The sequence below is a fragment of the Mastigoproctus giganteus genome, chromosome 10, assembly GCF_048544385.1.
Source record: "Mastigoproctus giganteus isolate SK-2022 chromosome 10, ASM4854438v1, whole genome shotgun sequence".
NCBI lineage: Eukaryota > Metazoa > Arthropoda > Arachnida > Uropygi > Thelyphonidae > Mastigoproctus > Mastigoproctus giganteus.
This window is the reverse complement of record NC_143584.1, coordinates 134,668,017-134,693,919: the sequence shown is the minus strand read 5'-3', so window position 1 is coordinate 134,693,919 and position 25,903 is coordinate 134,668,017. Positions and strand designations below refer to the sequence as shown.

The 25,903-nt window shown below is 37.1% G+C and overlaps 1 protein-coding gene across 4 annotated transcripts in view; it reads right to left on the bottom strand.

Annotated features, from left to right (window-relative positions):
* LOC150079297 (neprilysin-1-like) overlaps positions 1-25,903 on the bottom strand; it is a 329,066-nt gene that overhangs the window by 132,756 nt on the left and 170,407 nt on the right. For 3 of the 4 annotated variants that reach the window (XM_090384129.1, XM_090384131.1, XM_090384130.1), the window contains exons 10-11: positions 19,084-19,306; positions 6,616-6,714 (exon numbers count right to left, since the gene is read on the bottom strand). In XM_090384129.1, coding sequence (XP_090240255.1) covers positions 6,616-6,714; positions 19,084-19,306 — 322 coding nt within the window. The remainder of the gene's footprint in view (positions 1-6,615; positions 6,715-19,083; positions 19,307-25,903) is intronic. The other variant, XM_090384132.1, reaches the window with a different exon arrangement.

Sequence of the window (25,903 nt, the reverse complement as noted above, 5' to 3'; positions counted from 1 at the left end):
TACCACTGTCAGTGTAGTACCACAGAGTTGATACGTTGCTCTGGGGTTGCTGTTTCCCATATGTAGTACTTTACATTTGTCAATGTTAAACTTCATTTGCCACCTCTCAGCCCATCTGCTCAACCTTTCCAGATCCTGTTGCAGCAGCATAGCATCAGTAGTGTCCTTAACAACCCTGCCAACCTTTGTATCGTCTGCAAACTTTGACATCAAGCTTGATATACCATCATCAATATCAATTATAAATACAGAAAACAATAATGGACCCAACACTGAACCCTAAGGGCCTCCACTAATATTAGTCCACAATGAGCAGTGTCCATTGATTACCACTCTCTGTCTTCTCCCCCTCAACCACCCCTTTATCCATAGCAGCAATTTGCCTCCAATGCCACACTGCTCCAAATTGTGCAGCAGTCTTCCATGTGCAACAGTATCAAAAGCCTTTCTAAGATCCAAGTATATAATATCAAAGTTATTCCCTGCTTCCAGTTCTTTTGTGACTGCATCATAGTATTCAATCAAATTGGTCAGGCAAGACTTCCCCTTAACAAAACCATGCTGTGTCCGAGCTATAACTGAAGTCTTGTCTAGATGATCCTGCAGTGCTTCTTCAGTGCCTCTATTAATTTTCCTGGAACAGAAGTTAAACTCACAGGTCTATAATTACTTGGGTCAGCCTTTGATCCTCCTTTGTGAATTGGGGTTACATTTGCACATCTCCAGTCTGTGGGTACCTCCCCTGAGTCCAAGGAAGCTCTCATAATTATGGTTAAGGGTTTGCTTACTTCCTTTGCTGCTTCCTTTAATATAACTGGATAGATCCCATCCACCCCAGTTGCCTTTCTTGTGTTTATCTTCAACAATTTCTCCTCCACTTTACTCTCAGTTATTACAAGATTATCTAGCTTACTGCCAGAGTTGAATACACCTCTGGCATTTCCCTCACTGAATAACCCCTCATGTGAATGTCTATGCAAAATATTCATTTAGTTTGTTAGCTACCTGAGAAGGATCATCAACAGTTGAACCATCGATATTAAGTGGACCAATCTGATTCATCCCCTTCCTTCTAGAGTTTACATAACTAAAGAACTCTTTGCTGTTTTTCTTTGCATCCCTTGCCAAAGATTTCTTGTAATCTGCCTTCGCCTGCCTAACCTCCTTTGTAACTTGGTTACAGATCAACTTATATCTATCATAGGCTTCTGTGTCACGTGTTAATTTATATGTATCCCATGCATTTTTCTTCTCTGCCATATGTCTCATTAGTTCATCTGACATCCATTTAGGCCTAAACCTTGAACAATATTTCTTAGTTGGTATGTAAAGCCTAGTAGCTTCCAAGATAAGTTCTTTGAATGCTTCCCATTTTGAATTTGCTGTTGGTAACATCATCAGTTGGTTCCATTGTATAGAATTTAAATACTGTCTCAGACCATCATAGTCGCCTTTATGAAAGCAATAACCCTTCCCTTTACCCCCTATGGTAGTTACTTCTTTGAGTAAATTCCACTTCAGCACTCTGTGATCACTGCCACCTAGTGGTTCCTTTATCTGCAGCTTCTTAATGCATGAAGAATCACTACTGATAATCAAATCAAGAGTATTACTCCCTCTAGTTGCCTTCCGAACATGCTGATGTAGAAAACAATCATCCAATAAATCCACAAAAGCCTTGCTAGTGTGTGAGTGACCAATCCACAAATTCCAGTCAATATCTGGGAAATTAAAATCCCCCATTATAAGACTCTCTGATTTACTGGCCCACTCTATTTCCCTGTACAGTTTCTTATTATACTCATCAGAGTCATTAGGCCTATAGCATACTCCTACTCCCAATTTTGATTTCCCTATGCTTATATCACACCAAACTGACTCGACACTGCCCTGTCCATCAATGTCGACTGGCTTCACTTCCTTGGATTTTATGTGTTTCTTAATTAATAGCATAACCCCTCCTCCTCTCCTGTCCTGTCTATCCCTTTTATACACATTGTATTCCCCAAATTCCAGTTCTGCATTCCTTATAAATGTGTGACACCATCTCTGAAATCCCCACAATATCTGCCTTAGATGTTTTGAGCAATACCTCAAATTCATCAAATTTATTTACCAAACTCCTAGCATTGGTGTACATGCAAGTATACATGCACTATACAAGTATAGCAAGTATAGCTGCCCTAACACAACCCATGTGTTTACTTGTTCCGCGATGACTCCCAGCAGTCTCTGAAATATCCTGTATCTTGTTTTCCAGGCTGCTGCTCATTTCAATAGAAGCAGCGCAAGAATCACTTTCACCTCTGCCAGTGGCTACTGTTAATCTATTAGTCCTTATATCCCCCCCAAACTAGCAGTTTTCCTACCCACCTAACACTGCCTCGACAGCATCAGCAAATATTCTTGCACCCTTTCTATTTAAGTGTATCCCATCCCTGTAGAAGCAGTCTCTCCTGTTAACAAGTACAGACCACGCTGAAAAAAATTCTACCCCTTGAGCCTTGCACAGACTTTCCAGGGCCGAATTGATCGACAAGGCTCTCATCATATACTCCCTCCTATCGTGTCTGCGAAGAATTGCAGACACTTTCAAATTCAACCCTACTTCACGGCTTTTTTTCAACAGTGACCTGTACTTGTTAAGTAATTCTGCCGGTCTCCTACTCTTAATATCATTAGTGCCAACATGTACAACTACATCACCTTTTGTGCCCTTAAAAGATGATATCCGCTCTACAACGTCATCAACCTTTACCCCTGGCAGACATACCCTGGTCCTGTTCCACCTATCCTTTTTACAGAGAATGTTTCCCGTCTCCCTGACAATAGAGTCACCAACAACTACTAGCTCCCGTGGGATCAGTGCATTCTGCCTTGGGGGTTGCCACTGTGTTGCGTGATGACCAAGTGCAAGCTCTGGCGTTGATGTAGGTAGCTGAGAGCTTGATGGGCTCCTCAATTTAGATCCTTCGAGGGCATCCACCCTGTCCTTCAAGCTCTCATATAGGCCCATAACAACGCTGAGTTGTTGCCTGATTTTGTTACACTCCTTGCATCGCGCACACATAAAGACATCCCCCATGGCAATATTATGTCCCGTACCCGATTGCTCCACAAACATCATGTAAGCAGTGCATTTTAAAAGGCTGTGATTCAGAGGGCAACTGTCCCCCTCAGTTCTTCTCTGAGCCACAGCACTCCCATTAGCGTGAGCCTTTTGCTTTGCTGCTCTGGTCTGAGTCATGATTTCGATTTAATTTCAATTTCAGTACAAAATTATAACCCTAAACTTGTATCCCAGCACAGTTATAATGCTATATATATTTTTTAGTATCAAGTATTATCTATGAGTTCCGTTTATATAACTTCCATATCAAGTTATGTATTAATTAATTATGTTACGTTTGTAATCTAAGTCGTCATATGTATTTAGTTAAAAGTACAATTTAATTGACAATGAAGCTTAACAAAATTAATAGATTTTACTGATTAAGTGACAATATTATATTATATACTATACTATACTAATGCCATCTAGTTCGGGATATAACGTATCGTATAACAATGGTGGCAAATTACGAACAGTAAATCTATTGATATTTAAGTATTAATTAACTTCCAAATCGCGTTGTCTCAATTCAGGATAAACTAACGAACCTGACTAGGTCTATAAGCTACTTATAGAAAATAAGTTTATGTAACAATTGGTCAATAAAGTGGCTAAATATGGCTAAAACTTCTCGTTCAGCGGAGCTGCAACTTGTAACATGTGGATTTGATACCCTTACCGATACCTTTATGCAATTACAAGGCCGAGTAAAGAATAAATATACCTAAATTTAAATCAAAAGTTTTAGAAAAACAATAATTTCAAATCAATAAATAAGAAAATCCACTTAGTGGCTTTGAACACACGTCTGGCTCCCACTAGCCTCATCAGCAGACTCCCGATCAATAATGATCAACAATAATGCTATACTACTAAATTTAAATCAAAGTTTTAGAAAAACAATAATTTAAAATCAATAAGTAAGAAAATCCACTTAACGGCTTTGAACACGTCTGGCTCCCACTAGCCACGTCAGCAGACTCCCGATCAGCAATCATCAACAAGATGATCAACAATTATCTAATATCAGGGACAGTGTTGTCTTTTTTAATCCAGTATTCTTCTTTCAATGCATCTCCAATGAATTACTTTGCACACACAAAAGCTGCTTTAGGTATTCCTAAACTATTTTTTGACTTAGGATCATCTTCGCTACCTTGATCTGACTTATCGTATATACCTATAGTTATCGTATAAGGTAACGTATATACTATAAGGTATTGTATATACCTTATAGTTAGTAAACTGCCTCCCCCTGCATGTGAGTTTCCTATAAACCGAGGTAACCAACGGGTGACCAGCACAGCAAACTTAAACATCCAAGAACAGAAGAGCACCATTCACCTCCATTTCTGTAGTAAACAAAACGTGTGGAGACAGAAAATTAAGGTATTGGTATATTTCCATTCTGGTTATGATGATGGCCACATTGCTATGGCTTACATTCCCCACTATCTGAGCATATCTACATGTCTTGCAAGAGTGTTGTGCCAATAGCATATTGGTTATGTGCAGCTCCCTGGCAGGAGATTACAATTGATGCTTGCTAAAGTTAAGCCAGCATCCCTTCATTGCATTGTGCTAACATGGTTTATTGTGTTACTTGCCTGGATTGTGGGGTGTGTTACAGTGGAAAAACTAAACACAGACTTTGTGATCATATCTCTGAACCTGAGGTGGGGCTATCACCAGGCCAATGTTGCTGACTCAACCATTGCAAAAAAAAAAATTGCAAAGTTCAAAAAAAACAATTTAGTGACAATAAAAGAGCAAGAAAACCTGTAACACTTGAAATGAAATTAGGCTGAATTAAGCATTTTGAACATGGCAAACATGATGCTGACAGTGACAGGCATAATGGAATTTCTCTGTAAATGATAAAGAGCATTATAAAACATGCTGCTAAACATAAAGAACATACTAAAGCTGCAATTTACCTAACTTCATTAACCTCAAAAAGTTTTAGGGATAATGTACACATTATTGGTTGTTTTATCTTCCAATTGGAGTCACCACAAATGTAATCCCTATTTATAACATTAAGCCTATGGAAAAATAGCTTCAATATTTAGTGTTCAACAAGCTGTTGTGTTTTTTTGAGGGGCAAATTAAAGACAAATATGTGGTATGCCTGTAGCCACAAAAAAATAAATGATGTAACTTTTTTAGGAATTGTTCTAGGCTCCCTTTTCCTATACAGGAAAAGGGAGCCTAGAACAATTCCTAAAAAGCCTGTATAGGAAAAGGGAGCTCTCTTTCCCTATCTAGGCTCCCTTTTCTTGTATAGGAAAAGGGTGTCTAGAACCTATACAGAATATTCGCTTGAGCGTGCAGAGAAGGGGAATGAAGGGATCCTCTTACCAAGAGAGGCTTAAGTTCTGCAAATTGCAGTGGCTGGAGACCAGGCACCTGTGCAGTGATCTGATTGAGGTGTATTGGGTTGAGCACGCTGAATTCTGATGGGATCCTTCCACTTTTTCAGATTACGAACCTAAGGGGGCATAAATTCAAATTAAGAAAAGACAGATGTAGAATAGATGTGCAGAAATTTGCCTTTAGCCAGCGGGTGGTTAATTGCTGGAACAAACTTCCATCTGTCATTGTGGAAGTTGATAGGTTAAATAAATTTAAGGAGGAACTGGACAGGCATTTGGAGGGAATGGTGTGATTTTTTTTTTTTTTTTTTGGCTGATGCTGCATACACTTGCTTTCTTGCATCACATGCCACTACTACTATTCTGTATTTTCTAACATGCAGGAAAAATATACATAACAGATCAATACTTTCCAAACTTTGTTGATGTTGACACACTGTGTACATACCAAAAACTGACACCCCAACCTTCTTCTTTCTTTCTTTTTTTTTTTCTCTATTCTGTTCCATATCTTTTATCTCTGTTTTGGGCCAAAAACATGTAGACAAAATGAGAAAGGGAATATGTGCAGTACATATTCAAGGCCACTTAACTTTCAAAGAGAGAAAATGTGCCAGAGCTCACCAGCCACTGAGTGTGAAGCACATGACAAAGTAAATGTAAAATTTTACCATATTACTCAATAGCTGTATTTACTCAATAAATAACATCAATATGCAGTGAAAATGAATCAGAGTGAAAATAATGCTGATATGATGTCAAAATGTGGTGATACCCTAATGAATATAACATAATGTGACACCCACTTTGGAAAGTTCTGTACTAGACAGTATAACCAATATAATCATAAGAGTGGAATTATTTGAAATCTGATTTCCTAGTAACACAAAACATCATTTACCTGACATATTATAGATAATATCAATATCTATACTCAGCTCAACAATAGACAACTCTAAATTTTAATAAAAAATTCCCAAAATGTCTTGCCAAAAGGAAAAAGTGAAGATTTAAGTAAAATTTAAACACATGCTTGATTTATTTTCATTTATTCTAAACATTAAAAATCTTTTTTTTTATATTAATATACACACCCAGATATGTACATGCTGCTGATTATTTCCTTACCTTGTTTCTTGCCACCTGCCGTGTCTCTCCATCCATCCAATCATTTTCTTCTAGTAATTCATTAAATGCTTCTCTTATATTATGGATCATCTCTAAAGCCTTCAGTAATTAGAAATAAAGTTGATCAGCCAAAAGCCAATTTGGCCACCTTTATAAAGTTGTAAAAATGGAATCTATTTCCCTTTAAGAAATTACCTATCTTTGGCTCTCTTTGAAACTTTGCACACTGATTACCCTCATAGAAAGGTATTCAAGAAAATATTTAGTTTAAAAATGATTTTGCTGTCAGTACAAAACATTGGTCAATATTCAAATTGGACCTAACTTCCAAGCTACTTGTTATTTGAGTGACTCATATGCATTCCATAGTTTTTTAATATGCTGGCACTTTTTTGGCATTGTTATCTTGAGTAAGAAAAAAAGTTCAACTGTCAGGAAAGTCATCACCACACAATAACTGCTTGTTAGTTATTTGGTTTTTAGGAGCATTAGCAACTAAGGCTATATTGCTTCAGGGATATGCGATGGTCATTCTCTGACCTTTCCACATCCTCCGTATTTGGTGGTCATCGAACCCTGGTCTAATCTCCTGCCCACCTGGCTACGGAGGTGCCACAATAACTGCAAACAACAAGCTTGATGGTGAATTTAACAAAGGCAGTTTGTTTGTTTACCAGTGGCAGATGACACCTGGGAGGGGGAGAAATGAATCTGAATTTCAAGTGGAACTGTTACAAAAAAAGCTTGCAATGGGTGTTTAGGCAGAATCTGCTTCCCCCTTCTGACCAGTTATCTAGAGAATTTCACTCGAGAATTTATTAATGAGGTTTCTGAGTGCAGAGATCAATGAGGACCAAAAAAACTGGTATTGGCTGCAATATGCTGTTTAGAAAGCATAAGAAATACTTACTGGCTAGTCATGGAAATGATTAAGTCTTCCATTTTATCAAAGAGAGTGGGTACCACTGTTGGCAAGGTTAAAATGTCCCACAATTGCCTTCTTTGCGAGCAGGCAGAGATTACCAATTTTATTCGTTCTACTTTTGAAATAAAATCCTAATTTCGTGAGACAGATTTCATCATTTCCTGTGTCTCTGTTGAGTATTTACTTGATTTTAAATACATTTTAAATTTAGCATAAAAAAATTGTAAATTTGGCACAACTTTTAAAACCATTTATTCCACTGCCAAAATACTTGCCAATCTTTGGATATTGGATTTCTTAACTTCAATACAGACCCACTTTTCTGCCAAGATGCAGGAAACAGCATGATATGTTTCTTACAAATTAATAATAATGCAATTAATAATAAAGAAGTGAGCACAGCGAGCAGGGAATAAAGCCCCCTGCTCACTTCTTTTGATAAAATAAAATAAAATACTTACAGAAGCTTTCGACTCTGTGTGTTTCTCTTCCTCAGCTAAGAATTCATAAATACGTTACTATATCTATATAATATCAGTGTAGATACACCATAGACAACTCTTAAAGAAAAACTACGATTGTAGTGTGAAAGGCATCATTTCATCTGTATCTTATATTGTGGTCATCCTTCACAACAAGTTACCAAATATTGCACTACCTTGAATAAGTAACATTTCACTAATAGAGAAGACTATTGTCACTTAATCTCAGTGGGGGCCACCACCCAGACGGCACCGTTTCAAAGCTAGTTAGCATTTCATTGGTGGATGCCTTTCACACTACTTTAAGAGTTGTCTATGGTGTATCTACACCGATATTATACAGATATAGAATCTTAAACTCTTAAAATATTTTGCTTTGTTGCATTTAGTTTATTTAAATAAATATGTTACATATGGAAATCAAGAATGGTACCGCGTAGTCATGTTAGATAAATGTAGCCTGTGGCCATGCTTAAACAGAAGCTTGTTTTACTGTGTATTTTAGTATTTATTACGTATTACCACGTAACCTGCATTTCACTTCTCCCATTGGCTGAATAAATATCACTAGGAGGAAAATTATTTTAATGTATAGAAAGATAATACATTTATTGAAACATTAAAAAGAATTTTATTTCAGAATACAAACAAAATTATAAACTTATTATTTTTACATTCCTACAAATTTCTATTACTGCTCTTTAAAAGGGTGGGAAGGGAAATATCTGTTTATGACAATTATAACATAATTAAACAACAGTTCCAAGGCTCTCACTAACATAAGAGATGAAGCAAAGCATAACTTAACCACTTACACATTCATTAAAAATAATATATCTCATTAAAAGAGGTTCTGAGTTAGTGTAATTAGAAAATTAATATTTGGCAATATTTTATTCAAGATAACTAGTGAACATCCTTCTTATTTGTGCAGAAGAAAGAGTCATCAATTAAGTAAAAGCTGGAAATTAGCTAGAAATACTCTGAATCTTAATTTCTGGCCAGAGAATTCTGTGATTCAGCAAGAAATATTTTCTTACTAAATCTCAACTTTATTAGCCAACTTAGTATTATTTCTAGTATTATTAGTACTTACTAAAGAATACTTACTAATAATACTTAGTAGTATTATTAGTAAGTATTCTTAACAGTATGGAGTTTGAAGAATCTAATTCAGATTTGTTTGATTTTGCTACGTGGTTGAGGCACAATTTAATATAAAATCAACTGCAACAAATATATCATTATCTTATATGACAAAGCCTAACTCATTTCAAATTATCATTTATATGTGAGGAAAGGTAATAACAATAGCCTGAAATTAATACTTTAAATAATTTAAATGATTAATTATTAAGTTTACAGAAAGCACAACTCACATTTTTACATGAACATATTTTTCTTAAGCGAATCTAGATGTATTCTTTATTTTGTGACCACCAGTCCATTAAGATCAAGGTTATTGATTAGCCTTATTGCAGAGCTAGACTAGTAGTGATTAAATTTTACCAGGCTTATACTTAACTTATTAAGGTTTCAGAGATGAAGTGGTGGAACTCTAGTAGCAATGAAATATGAGATATTAACATGGTTTAATTCTGCCATTTGTTTCACCATAAAGTTAATCTTGCTGAAAAATGTGTACAAGAAAGGGAAATTTAAATTCCCCAAGGGGTCATGATCTGGACTGGAGGTGGGATACCAAACATGTCCATTTAAAGAGTCAGGTTTTTATTTTGAATATATATTTCTGATTAGTCAGCAAATGCTGGATGCTGTTTACAGTTTAGAAGTCTACACGATTAGAGAATATATATATATATATTCATCATGCATCTTAAAATTAGCTTCTTTTTTTAAAATTTTTACTAGACCTAATTTCTTTTTAGCATTAGAAACTTGCTAGATTTTTTAAAAGAGCAGATGTTAACAATGTGTGTGCAATTTTATAATTTAGAAGCAGGTTTTTGATACTTTAATACAAGGCAAGAAACTGTTCTAAAAGAACTCAACAAAAGTGCTGATCTCCTTTGGAGATGAACTAAATTTGTTGATACTTTTTTTTTTCTGAGTGGAAAACTGATGCTCCTACGAGTTGGTAGGAATGAAACCAAAAAGATTACATGATGGTTTTCTCATGTAATTACAGGTATGGGTGCAACTTCTGCAAGCAAAGTACATTATATAATATTCACATAAAATCAGACTACAGCATGAAAATATGCTTACTTCTGTTCTAGTTGGAAATTAGTATTAGTATTAGTAATGGCCATATGGTGCAAGGAAGCCTATGCTGCACCAGCTAAAAAAAAAAAAAAAAAAAAAAAAAAAAGAATAAAATATCAAATAATATTTTTAAATTTTTACTAGACCTAATTTCTTTTTAGCATTAGAAACTTACTAGATTTTTTAAAAGAACAGATGTTAACAATGTGTGTGCAATTTAAAATTTAGGTATAATTAAAGATCAAAGTATAATTAAAGATATTTTTACTGGATATATACATTATCATTATTTCATAAGAATAAAATAATAATAAGAAGAAAATTTAAAAAAAATAATAATTAATAAAAGAAAAGAAAACAGACAACTTATGCATTTCTCTCCTCCCGTAGGTAACTATCCAGCTGACCTTTGAATTTTCCCACACCGTCAGCCTCTACCACCCATGTAGGTAACTTATTCCAATAATTAATAACATAACAGTTTAAACATTTCTCCCCCCCCATAACTTGAATTTATTGCCCCTAGTTCTAGAATAATTTATAACTGTAAAAATTTCACCCCTATTCATTTTACTTATGCCTCTCAGATCCTTAAACACCTTAACCAAGTCTCCTCTAATGTGCCTGCCTAGTTTCCAAGCTCTGCAACCCACATATTTGATGTCTTTCCTCATATGGATGCCCTTTTGCTGATCTTACCAGGCAAGTTACCTCGCCTTTGGACCCTTTCAAGAAGCTCAATATCATTCTTTAGGTGAAGTGTCCACACTTGAACACAGTATTCCAAGTGTGGTCTAACAATAGCCTTATATAATGGGATTATGATGTCCTTATCTCTACTATCAAATATTCGATAAATCATTGATGGGACACCATGGGCCTTCCTTGCAACCAGTCTACAATGCTCGGAGAACTTCATGTCTGACTGTATCATAACACCCAAGTCCCTTTCCCCAACCTGTTCCAGCTTATAAAGTAACCACTCATGTGGGACTGAGTCAAATGCTTTGCTGAAATCCAAATAAACAATGTCAAAATTATTCCCTAAATCCAGCTCATGGATGACCCTGTCAAAATAGCTAACCAGGTTTGTTAAACCTGATTTTCCCTTTACAAAAGCCGTGCTGGGTATCCTTCAGAATTCCATTTCCATCTAAATGATCCTGAATTCCACCCTTGATCATTGCCTCCATGATATTCCCTACTACTGAAGTTAGACTGACCGGCTGGTAATTTCCCACTTCACTCTTAGGACTGCCCTTATGTAGTGGAGATACATTGGCACTTTTCCAATCCAACATGCCAAATAAGTGGCAAGTGTATATTGTTATGGAGGACCTCCAGTACTCACTGAGATCAAATTACTGTAGAAGCTGTGCTGGCTTGTTGTAAAATGGTACTAATTTTTGGAAGATTTCTTCATCAATGGGGCTGTAGTTAATTGATCCTGCTGGATGGGATTGATAACTGCAGCCCAAACCAGGGGCTGAAAAACCTAGAATAGGTCAAAGCTTTTCTTCTGTGAGCTATTATGGATTTTATTTCCTATATAACATGCAAATTGGTCCATGAACACTTATTTGTACAGACATAATATGTAATAAACTATACGGACTGACACACTATGACCAAGGTGGCTGATGCATTAAAAATCCCAAGCAAGAAGCAAAAAAACAACCAACCAACTAACTTCTGATATTAAAATGTATAACATTTGATTCTTCAGATAAATAAATGGAACCAGGTTATAATAAAGTCATCGCTTTTAATTGCAATAGAGGTCTTGAAGAAAGTGCTTGATTAGTTTTATTTCCCAAGGAAGAAATAACTTGTAGGCTATATGCAAAATCATTAAACAGTATAATAAACATGTGACATAATTCAAGGTATACATTACAAATAAACAGCAATGCACTTATCCCATAGGAGCAATTTGCTTTATTTGATGTAACTGAGGAAACTCGTGATGATTTGTTTCATGATATGAGACCTTATAATGAGAATCTAGTTTGATATTGAAACACTTTTTGCCTAAATAGATTAAAATCTGCCTTTATTTCTCAAAGAGATTAGTTGAACAAATTGGTACATTCAGATGTTTCATGTTATGGGCATGTATATCTAACACTTTGCATTGTGCTCAGCCCAGTGTATACCTACATGAACATTTGCTGTCTCTGCTTTAGACATCACAAAATTTACTTTTTGAAAACAGTCTGAAAAACAAAAGCAGAACAAAAAATTGTCATTAATAAAATCATACAAAAGCATATAATATATCATGAAATATTATAATATATTAATACGTTCCACAATTATCTTTCGAAATAAGGCATATGTACATCACCAATGAAGAGAAGTGTTTCAATTTCTTCAATTATAATTCCAATTCACCTATGCACCATGCCACTTAAAAATAACTTAGTTTGCATCTCATATACAAAAAAATAGAGGTTCGCCACTTCACACGCTTCATTATTTCATGAGACATCCCATGAAAATTACAGTTATAAATGCATACCTTAGAGTTACAAGATTTCTAGTTTTTGCGAATTATAAATTAAAAAAAAAAAGGAATATCTCTCTCTCTCTCACTTTCTCAATAACAAACCTCTAACACTATAAGCAGGCAATACTTCATATTGTTATTCTGAATTTACTGAACATGTAGGAAGGCTATATTTAAGCACTGTACACATAAAATAAATAAATATCTTTAATACCTTAAATGTTTTTTAAATATATAATTACAATTTTTTCCCCATTCTTCTATCACAAATCAAAAACAAAAGTCCTTGAAAGAAACTAATGGTAGTAAAGTAGTAGTGCAAATGAGAACTTCAATGGTTCAATGAGTGAGAGAAGAACAACATAAACTTAGATGATTGTTTTCTACATCAGCATGTTCGGGAGCCAACTAGAGGGAGTAATACTCTTGATCTGATTATCAGTAGTGATTCTTCATGCATTAAGAATCTGCAGATAAAGGAACCACTAAGTGGCAGTGATCACAGTGTGCTCAAGTGGGATTTACTCAAAGAGGTAACTATCATCAGGGGTAAAGGAAAGGGTTTTTGCTTTCGTAAAGGCAACTACGATAGTCTGAGACAGTATTTAAATTCTATACAGTGGGACCAACTGATGATGTTACCAACAGCAAATTCAAAATTTGAAGCATTCAAAGAACTTATCTTGGAAGCTACTAGGTTTTACATACCAACTAAGAAATATTGTTCAAGGTTTAGGCCTAAATGGATGTCAGATGAACTAATGAGAGATATGGCAGAGAAGAAAAATGCATGGGATACATATAAATTAATGGGTGACATGGAAGCCTATGATAGATATAAGTTGGTCTGTAACCAAGTCACAAAGGAGATTGGGCAAGCAAAGGCAGATTATGAGAAATCCTTGGCAAAGGATGCAAAGAAAAACAGAAAAGAGTTCTTTACCTATGTAAACTCTAGAAGGAAAGGGATGAATCAGATTGGTCCACTGGATATTGATGGTTTAACAGTTGAGGATCCTGCTCAGGTGGCTAACAAACTAAATGAGTATTTTGCATCTACATTCACACATGAGGAGTTATTCAGGAAGGGGAATACCAGAGATGAAGTAAACTCTGGCAGTTAGCTAGATAATTTTGTAATAACTGAGAGGAAAGTGGAGGAGAAATTGTTGAGGATAAACATAAAAAAGGCACCCGGGGTGGATGGAATCTATCCAGTTATATTAAAGGAGGCAGCAAAGGAAGTAAGCAAACCCTCAGCCATAATTATGAGAGCTTCTTTGGACTCAGGGGAGTTACCCATAGACTAGAGATGTGCAAATGTGACCCCAATTCACAAAGGAGGATCAAAGGCTGACACAAGTAATTATAGACCTGTGAGTTTAACTTCCGTTCCAGGAAAATTAATAGAGGCACTGAAGAAGCACTGCAGGATCATCTAGACAAGACTTCAGTTATAGCTCGGACACAGCATGGTTTTGTTAAGGGGAAGTCTTGCCTGACCAATTTGATTGGATACTATGATGCAGTCACAAAAGAACTGGATGCAGGGAATAACTTTGATATTATATACTTGGATCTTAGAAAGGCTTTTGATACTGTTGCACATGGAAGACTGCTGCACAAATTGGAGCAGTGTGGCATTGGAGGCAAATTGCCACTATGGATAAAGGGATGGTTGAGGAGGAGAAGACAGAGAGTGGTAATCAATGGATACTGCTCATTGTGGACTAATATTAGTGGAGTCCCTTAGGGTTCAGTGTTGGGTCCATTATTGTTTTCTGTATTTATAATTGATATCGATGATGGTATATCAAGCTTAATGTCCAAGTTTGCAGATGATACAAAGGTTGGCAGGGTTGTTAAGAACACTACTGATGCTATGCTGCTGCAACAGGATCTGGAAAGGTTGAGCAGATGGGGTGAGAGGTGACAAATAAAGTTTAACATTGACAAATGTAAAGTACTACATGTGGGAAACAGTAACCCCAGAGCAACGTATCAACTCTGTGGTACTACACTGACAGTGGTAGAGAATGAAAAGGACCTAGGGGTAATTGTGCAGGCAGATATGAAGTTCTCTGAGCAGTGCAGACGGGCTGCAAGAGTAGCTCATGATGTCTTGTCAATGATATACAGGAATTTTTCTAGCAGGGATAAGGAGGTGATTATTTCCTTGTATCAGGCCACATCTTGAGTACTGTATACAGGTCTGGAGGCCTCATTTCAAGAAGGATGTAGAGATGCTGGAACAAATACAGAGAAGGGCAACAAGATTAGTGAATGGAACAAAGGGTTGCTCTTACGAAGAAAGGCTTAAGTTTTGCAAATTACAGTGTCTGGAGACTAGGCACCAGCGAGGTGATCTGATAGAGGTGTATAAAGCCTTGAATGGTTTGAGCATGCTCAGTGCCGATGGGATTCTTCCTCTTGCTCAGAATAATCACCTGAGAGGGCATAAATTCAAATTGAGGAAAGACAGATGTAGGATAGATGTGCGGAAATTTGCCTTTAGCCAGCGGGTAGTTGGTTGGTGGAACAGTCTTCCATCTCTTGTTGTGGAAGTTGGTAGCCTAAATAAATTTAAGGCTCAACTGAACAGGTATTTTGAACGAACAGAAGGGTGAAATGTTTTTTTTTTTTTTTTTATTTTGGCCGATGCTACATAAGCTTGCTTTCTTGCATCATATGCCTCTACTAATGCTAATGCTAACTTTTTCAAGTTCAATTGTTAAGCTTAAATACACCATCAGTAAAACCTTCTTCAGACAATTTTCAAGGAAGACTGTTCTTAGAGCTGAAGTTTTTTTAGAAGTAATAAGATCACTCAGTTTTAAAACATTAAATGATCTTATTATTATTCTAAAAGAACATAATTAGAGTGTTCAGCAACCAGTGTGCCGTGAACTTTGCTGATACCTATAAATAATACTATATGTATTATGATTAGAAATTGACAACTGAGAACTTTTATCTATTGTAAGAAATTAACTGTACATTATTTACTCCCAATTATAGTTTTTATATATGTTTGTAATGCTACTCATTGTTATTTTTCACAATACGCTATTTTTACTGAAACCCAATGTTGTACGTGCGGGACAGTAAATTATGTTTGGCGTAGGTATCCAACACTCACTTTCTAAAGTTATTTGTGTGTTTGCCCTTCCAATATTTCTCATTTTGTCGCTGTGCTGACTGAAATAAGATGCCACTTGTTAAAGTTAGATATTATGGGCTGTTCCTTAAAAAGTGTAAGGATTAGCAAAACATCCCCATCTTTTATTATTTTATTGGCTTGTTTTGATATTTGTCTCTGTTTGTCCTTGCTACTTCAACTTTATTACTTTGTTCCTTTGCCGATACACCCACCCTTTGTTATAAGACTATATTTTAAAGCGATAGATGTGCCCCTCCCTCCCTCTGTTCAAAGACTATTAGTCCCGCATTTATTACTTTCAGTTTCCTCGTAGCTGCACTCTGAAATAGTCAGAAAACTGTGATCACGAGCCATAACATTGTTGATTTTCTTTTTTTAGCAATGGACAAGTTCCCGGTAAGGAGTATTCCATCCAAGAGTGCAAGTACTGGAAGTTTCGAGCCCGAAAAACAGAAACAAAAATTAGTGGCAGACAGTATAGTGATAATATTTGTCTTTTGGATTTTTCTGGTGTGATGATAAAACATGCCCAACCCATGAGTGTCTTGTGTGCGGAGAAAAACTGCTATGGTTCCCAGTAAACTGAAACAGAATTTCTCATCAAAACATTCTTCTCTGGCATACAAAGATATAAATTATTTTCAACAGTTATTGCACCAAAACAAAAAACAGGCAACGTTCATGACTTTGTCGGTACATATTTCAGAAAAAGTACAGGAAGCTAGCTATAAAGTTATTCTAAAGGCCAAAAGCCACACACAATAGCCAAAACTTTGTTAATGCCAGCTTGTAAAGAGATAGTGAAAATAGTCCTGGGCTCAGAAGCTGCTAATGAAATTTTAAAAATTCCACTCTCAGCTGACACAATCAGTCACTGAGTCAGTGACAGTGAAGACATCATGAAGGAGAAAATCAACAGCAGTCAGATGTTCTCACTTCTGATCGACGAGTCCACAGAAGTTAGCGGTCAAGCTCAACTTCTTGCCAACATTCGGTTCATTGATGGAGATGTAATTTCAACAAATTTATTTTTTTGCAAAGTGCTACCTGAGCGATCCACTGGTGAAAAAATATTTCGTGTTACTAATGAATATATGTTCCAAAATGACGCTTCCATGACAGGTCGAGCTAAAGGCTTTTCAGCTAAAGTGCGCAAAGTGAATCCTGACATACAATATGATCATTGTCTTATTCACCGTGAAGCCATTGTTGCCAAGTCATCGCCATCTTCCCTGAAAGTTGTGCTGGATAAAGTAGTAAAAGTCATTAACTTCATTAAATCGCGGCCCATCAATTCATGGCTTTTTTCCATTTTGTGTCAGGAAATGGGATCTGAACACACCACACTCCTGCTACATACAGAAGTACGGTGATTATCACATGGTAGAGTGTTAACATGCCTTTTTGAACTTAAGGTTGAGGGGCATGAGTATGCAGAGTTATTTGCAGATGATGAATGGGTGACTAAATTTGCATATCTTTCATTAAAAGTCGTTAACTTCATTAAATCACGGCCCATCAATTCGTGGCTTTTTTTCCGTTTTGTGTCGGGAAATGGGATCTGAACACACCACACCACACTCCTGCTACATACAGAAGTACGGTGATTATCATGTGGTAGAGTGTTAACATGCCTTTTTGAACTTAAGGTTGAGGGGCATGAGTATGCAGAGTTATTTGCAGATGATGAATGGGTGACTAAGTTCGTATATCTTTCCGATATTTTTGTTCACTTGAATGAGCTGAACCAAAAATGCAAGGCAAGAACGAAAATCTTTTTACGAGTATCAATAAGATTCAAGGCTTTCAGAATAAGCTGGATTTGGAATACAACACATTGCAAATGGGTTGTTTGAGATGTTCCCAACTGTATGGCCACTTGCTGCTGGTAATAAAGTAGTGATGGACTTCATTAAAGAACATTTAGATAACTTGCAGCAGAAGTTCAAGGATTATTTTGGAGAGAGTGTTGAAGATTTCGACTGGATTCGTGATCCATTTGTGGCAGATACAAAATCTCTTCCAATGAAAGTACAAGAGGAATCAACAGATCTGAAGGTGAACAGAATATTGCTATTAAAACATCATGAAGTGCAATTGGCACATTTTGGTTGTCAATAAAGAAAGAATACCGGCTAGCTCCAAGATGGCAATTAATATGTTATTACCATTTTCAACTACATATTTGCGTGAACTGGGCTTTTCAACCTTGACTGAAATTAAAACATCAAAGAGGAAGAGACTCAGATCCAGTGATGAAGAAATGAGGCATGCATTGTCAATGATTCCACCACGCATCAGACATCTGTGTTCAGCAAAGCAGGGCACAAGTATCACATTGAAGGTATGCTATTTGGCTTAATACTAATAGAATTTTTATTATTATTATGTTTTTTTTTTTTTTTTTGGTGTTGCTTTTGTTCAGTGATTTAGGGTTCATAAAATGTTAATATATGCAGGAGCCAATTTCTGTTGGATTGTAGGGACAACAATAATTGATTCTATTGTGACTTATAGCATATTCATATTAACACTGCCTAAACTATGCTTTTTGGAGGATTAAGATTTCGATGTGCCATGTTGGGTCATGGATAACTTAAGGTGTGCTGCGAAGAGAAAAAGATTGCAGAACACTGTTCTAGAGCACTGTTTGTTGTTTCTTATTTGGTTTTTAGGAGCATTAGCAACTAAGGCCATATTGCTCCAGGGATATGCAGTGGTCATTCCCTGACCTTTCCGCATCCTCCGTATTTGGTGGTCACGGGCTCGAACCCCAGTCTAATCAAGAAGCGTGTACTATGCACTGCTGCTTCTGCCCACCTGGCTACAGAGGCACCTTCTAGAGCATTATGACTTCTTAACATCAATAACAAACTTATTATTCATATTTTCTGTTCATATTTTTTTAATCTTTTAAGACAATAACACATTTCTGGATATATTTTATAAAAATATTACCTTAAAATGACTACTGAATAATACAGTAACTGCATGATTATTCATATACTGTATTATTCATGAGTAATTATTAATTACTCATTAATGAGGTATATCACACAGTAAACACCTAACTGTAGCAACAAAAATTAGAAAAATGAATCTATTCACTGAAAAATATTTTTACGTAAAAAATGTTCAGTTTATAACAGAGCAAAATTTTACTCACGGTTTCTTTACTTTTTGGATCAAAATTTTCTCGAATAAAAAGAGCTCCTACTGCCATGCCCATTTTCTTATTAACCAAATCTACACACTGATTCCATCGCTGTCTCTCAGCAGATACTCCAAGCAACACCTTCTTGAAATCTGTACGTTTCTGGGCATATTCTTCATCCAAGAATGGTAGCATTTGCTTCATGAGTCTCCAAATTGCATAATTGTGAATCATCCTGGCATAAGATGTAGAAATTAGTAAAAATGTGCATGTGTGTGTGCACAGCACATATGCATACACACAGAGAGCACCAGCTAAAAAAATTCTAATATGCCTTAGTTTATTCAGCAACAATAAAATCATTTGTCTATGAATACAAAACAAACGTGATTAAAAGTCACATTTCGGTTTCTTGTGCTGTCATTCAGAGATCACATTATTTTACTTGATTGCCAACCATAGATATAAGCACTTGACATAAAACTTTCACTTAACCCAAACCTTTGATCTGCAGTTCTTAGAAGAGCATGGCCAATAGAACATGATAATTACTCAGAGAACTTACTTTCTCATTTGTGTGTTTATTCTACATAATGGTTGTACAGGTGTCTTTATGAGACAGTGATATATGAAGCCTCTAAAAATTAAATGGAATGATGTTACCTTTTTTTAAAAAAATAACTGTTGCTATTAAGAACCTGATGTTTATTTTTATAATGCTACATACAGTTGGCCAGATTGACCGAGTGAAGAAATGTGTTTTTTTTTAAATAAATGACTATTAATATTATGCATGTGACATTTTATTTAGGTTCAATATCCTAAGCAGCCACTGCACCCAAAACCCCATCAATACCAACAATTTTTTTTATTGAGCACCTATGAAATGTGGCACCATATGTATATATATGGGCAGCAGTGATCCCAGGATAACACACCAATTAGGTGGTACCATACTCAAGGTTCTTCAACTTTCATTCTACACCACACTCAAGGTGGTGGAGAACAAAAGAAACCTAACAGTAATTGTAGAGTGCAACATGAAGTTCACTGAGCAATATAGGTGCTTTCTAGAACAGCTCATAGATTCTGTCAATGATACAGAGGAACTTTGATAGCAGGAACAAGGAAGCGATTATCCCATTGAATAAGCCAATAGTTCGGCCACACCCTGAGTACTGCATACGGGTCTGTAAGCATCATTTTAAGAAAGATGTGAATCTCTTGAAAAGGGTACAGAGAACAGCAGCAACCAGAGTAGTCAGGAACACAATGGGATACTCTTACCACCAAAGACTTCGGTTCTGCAAATTGCCCCATTTGGAAACTAGGCACTTGCAAAGAGACCTGATTGAAGTTAAGGCTTTAAATGGATTGAATAAATTTAATGATGATGATATTCTAACGTTTTTCAGGCAATACAGACAAGAGAACATAAATTGAAAAAAGGTTGGAGGCAGGATATATGTGCAAAAAATTTGCTTTCAGTCAATGGGTAACTGATTGTTGGAACAAACTACTTTATAATGTCATGGAATTGGCTAGCTTGAATAAATATAAGGAAGAATTAGACATATTATTAGAGGGTATCAACAAATGATGTGATAACTCCTGATAGCATCTGCAATCTTGGAAAAATTTAAGTAGGATGTGAGTGACCAACTACAAAGAACAAAAAATATGGAGAACATGGAACTACACAAGAAAGAGCAAGAAGAAATACAACCAAAAGCAGCTGAAGTGGAAACAGATGAGGTCATGATATCCAGAATAGAAGGCGAGTGGAAGAAGGCCCTAATAGAATTCGAGGGAATAGACCCACAAAGACCCATGCCACACCAAAGCAGAAATCTAGTAGAATCCTGTGGAATGTTACAGGTTACCTTATTCAGCAAATAATATGATATTACCTTGACAATAACAGTGAAACACTAGAGGCCATCCACACAGCTGTATACTGTGCTGCCATAAAAGTCACTAGGATCAGTAGAAGAGAGACGAGAAACCAAGGTGCCTCCGTAGCCAGGTGGGCAGGAGCAGCAGTGCGTAGCACATGCTTCTTGATTAGACCAGGGTTCGAGCCCGTGAGCCACCAAATACGGAGGATGAGGAAAGGTCAGGGAATGACCACCGTATATCCCCGGAGCAATATGGCCTTAGTTGCTAATGCTCCTAAAAAACCAAATAACAACAACAACAACGAGAAACCAGAAGAAAACAAAAAAAACAAAGAACCCCCTGATTGGGAGAAAAGGCTTCAGCAGAAGACAGAAGAATTAAGAGTCAAGATAGGCCAATTGACCCAGTATCAAGGGGGTAATAGGAGTAAGAAGTTAATTGGAAAATTGAAAAGCATCCTCAAGAGAGACAACATCCACAACAAACACGAGACTAAAAATCAGAGAACAGGAGAATACTCAGATGCACTAAAGCAGACCCTCCTCGCACTCAGCAAGAGACTATGCCAATATAAAGAGAGCTCCCAGAGAAAAATAAACAACAGAGTCGTCAATTAAAACCAAAGTGCCTTCTACAAGAGTATCAGACAGATGGGAAAGATAGCAACAGGCCACCTGAACAGAACATGATCGAGAAGTTCTGGGGCAACATGTGGAGCAGTGAAGTAAGACATAACAGCCCAGTCCTCAGGATAGAACTAGAATGGAAGAAAGCCAAGAATGCACAGGAGACGACAGAATAGGAGATTCAGGAGGAAGAAGTACTACACTCAATCAGGAAGTTCCACAATTGGTGAACCCCAGGAATAGCTTAACATCCACAACTACTAGTACAAGCTCACTCACACACACACACAAGCACCTAGCGGAGCAGTTCATTTGGATAAGTCACCCAGAGACAATTTCAAAATTTCTTGCTTAAGGAGTAACACACCTGAAGGCTAAGGACCAAGATAACAAGAAACCCAGCAAAATACAGGCCAAATCACCTGTCTCCCAATGATGTTCAAGATCCTGAACAGCTGCATAACTAAGAAGATATTGGACCACTTGAAAAACCAGATCACATCCTTAAGTACCAGTAGAACCTGGTACTTAAGGATGTGTCGCTTAAATATTCATTATTGCTGAGGAAGGAGGTAGACACCTCCGAAAGCTTTAATAGTGTTTTTATCGATTTTAAATTTATATTTTAATGCATTTTAACTTATTTACTTATTTTATTTTATTTTATTTTTGTTGTAAATTAGTTTTTTGTAAATAATCATATATATTTTTTGCAAATATTATTTTACAGTCTTTTGTATCATTTTATTTTATTTTATTTTATTTTATTATTAAATCAGTTATAAACGGTTGGTGTAAATGTTTAAATTTGTGAAATGAAAAGATGTAAGGAGCAATTAACCCTTGAAGCCTCTGTTATAGAGCAAGCCTACAAGAAGCACTACAACCTGTACACAGCCTATGTAGATTACCACAAGCCTTCGAGTTTGTGCCTCATAGCTAGCTAACAGAGAATCTCCAAATTCAATTCGACAGTGACAAACTTCCTAGCAGTAACCATGGTGAAATGGAGTACCACCATCATGGTCAAGAACATCACATTGATCCCCATCAGGAGAGGAATCTTTCAAGGAGATGCTCTGAGCCTATTGTGGTTCTGTCTAGCACTCAACCCACCATCCACCATGCTCAACAACAGCAAATTTAAATATACCCTCAAAGAAGAAAGGAACAACCTGTACACCCTCTCCCATCTGATGTACATGGATGACATCAAGCTCAATGCAGTAACTGAGAAGCAACTCCAGCAGCTACTCGTAATCACAAAAGAAGTGAGCAATGATATCAGGATGAAATTTGATCTAGACAAATGCAAAGCCCTCAGATTGCATCAGGGAAAATGCCTGTCTGAAAAATACCAACAGAGACTCAGAAGCCTACTCAAAGCAAAGCTGAATGGAGGGAACACAGTAAAAGCCATAAACACCTATGTAGTCCCAGTGCTAATGGGATCATAAATTTGACTAACACTGAGCTGGAGGATATCATGAGAAAGACAAGGACAATAATGACCAAGAGCCACCAACACCACCCAAAATAGGCCATGGAGAGATTGACCATATTGCAAAAAGGAGGAAGGGACTTGATAGACCTCATCGAGCAACAAAAGAAAATGATACTGAACCTGAAGGATTACTTCCAGAAAAACATACCACTCTACTAGGCCATAAGAAAGATAGAAAAGCAGAACAGCCTGCTCAACCGAAGTGAGGAAACCACTCCATGCCCAGACAGAACAAATGACCTTCATCAAGACCTAGTAGATAAAATGGCTTCCAATGCATGGCTCATGAGTGGGACACTCTTCCCCCCGAGACTGAAGGATTCATTCTCACCATCCAAGACCAGGTAATCCACAACAGAAACTATAGAAAATACATCACCAAAAAGTCCGAAGTGACAGATGACACATGTTGACAATGCCACCTGGCCTCAGAAATGATCTATCATATCACCGCAGGATGATAACCCAGCCTGAGTACACTCATAGATACAACCAGGATAACACATTAGAGGCTAGTGAGGAAATGCCAGTTGAATAAAGAAAGTGCACCATATTACAAGTACAAACCCCAGGCTGTACTAGAGATCCCAACCTGTACTAGGACTATGCCATAATAACAGACAAGATAATCCATTACAACCAACCAAACATAACCCTTGCCAACAAGAAGGAAAGAACTACCTATCTGATTGACACAGAGATGCTCAACACTGACAACCTCCAGAAAATCACCAGAAGTACAGAAACCTAAGACAGGAAATCAGAGATGTGGCATATGCTTTTTTTTTTTTTTTTTTTGCTAGTTGTTAGCGCATCGGCTTCTGTGGCCATAATGCACCTCCCAAAGTTTTTGCATTTACTCTGATCCAAGCCCGAGGTGGGATTCGAACCCGCGACCTTTGGGTTGCCAGGCAGTGTGGCATAACCAGGGTAGGGTCAGCAGGTACACTGTACCCCCTGACACCGAAATCTGGTATTGTGGTGCTTTTTTAGAAAGCAAATGGAGCCTTTTTTTTGTGAATGTACCTGCTGACAAAAATCCTGGCTATGCCACTGGGCATATGAAACAAGTAATGACCATCCAATCATCATGTGAACCACTACAAGAACTCCAGAAAATCGCAGTCCTGAACTACTGTAGGATAGATGGAGAATTCCTCAATGAACAGTAACATGGACATAACAACCATCCTGTGCACTTGGTACCAGGCTCCATCACAGGGTGGAACCCATCCCCCATCAGGCATCAGGAAGAAATAATGTGATAATAATAATAAAATACAATATGGTGCTCTATTTGTTATCATCTGAACACTGGTAAATGCAAGGTACAATGTTGTAATAATAATAATAATAATAATAATAATAATAAAGGGAACGGACCACACGAGCAGAAGATGATTGAGGAGTTCTGGGGAAATATATGGAGCAGGGAAGTAAGACATAACAGCCAAGCCCCCTGGATAGAACTAGAATGCAAGAAAACCAAGGACATACAAGAAATGAAAGAGTGGGAAATTCGGGAAGAAGTAAAACAGACGATCAAGAACTCTCACAACTGGCAAACTCCAGGAATAGATAATGTCCACAACTACTGGCACAAGAAGCTCACTTGCACACACAAGCACCTGGCAGAGCAGTTAACCTGAATGATAAGGCACCTAGAGACAATCCTGAAGTTTCTCACTCAAGGAATCATATATATGAAGCCTAAAGACGAAGATACAAGAAACCTAACAATGTACAAGATCCTGACCAGCTGCATAACCAGGAAGATATCAGACCACTTGGAGAGCCAGAACATAAAGGCCAAACAGCAAAAAGGATGCAAGGAGCAATTAACCATAGATGCCGCAGATATGGAGCAAGCCTACAAGAAGCACTGCAACATGTACACAGCCTACATCGATTACCACAAGGCCTTTGACTCCATGCCTCATAGCTAGCTAATAGAGGTGCTGAATATCTACAAAGTCAATCCGATAGTGACAAACTTCCTAGGAGAAACAATGCTGAAATTAGCATTAGCATTAGTAGAGGCATATGATGCAAGAAAGCAAGCTTATGCAGCATCAGCCAAAAAAAAAAAAAAAAACAACCCACTTCCACTTCACCCCTCCGTTTGTTCAAAATACCTGTCCAGCTGAGCCTTAAATTTATTTAGGCTATCAACTTCCACGACAAGGGATGGAAGTCTGTTCCACCAACCAACTACCCACTGGATAAAGGCAAATTTCCGCACGTCTATCCTACATCTGTCTTTCCTCAATTTGAATTTATGCCCTCTCAGGTGATTATTCTGAGCAAGAGGAAGAATCCCATCAGCATTGAGCATGCTCAAACAATTCAAGGCTTTATACACCTCTATCAGATCACCTCGCTGGTGCCTAGTCTCCAAACACTGTAATTTGCAAAATTTAAGCCTTTCTTCGTAAGAGCATCCCTTTGTTCCATTCACTAATCTTGTTGCCCTTCTCTGTACTCTTTCCAGCAGCTCTACATCCTTCTTGAAATGAGGCCTCCAGACATGTATACAGTACTGTAGGTGTGGCGTACCTAAATGGAGTACCACCATCAAGATCGAAAACATCACAACCACGCCAATCCCCATCAGGAGAGGAATCTTTCAGGGAGATGCCCTGAGTCCATTGTGGTTCTGTCTAGCACTTAACCTGCTATCCACCATACTCAACAGTAGCAAGTATGGATATAACCTCAAAAAAGAAGGTAGAACCTGTACACCCTCACCCACCTGATGTATATGGATAACATCAAGCTCTACGCGGGAACTGAGAAGCACCTC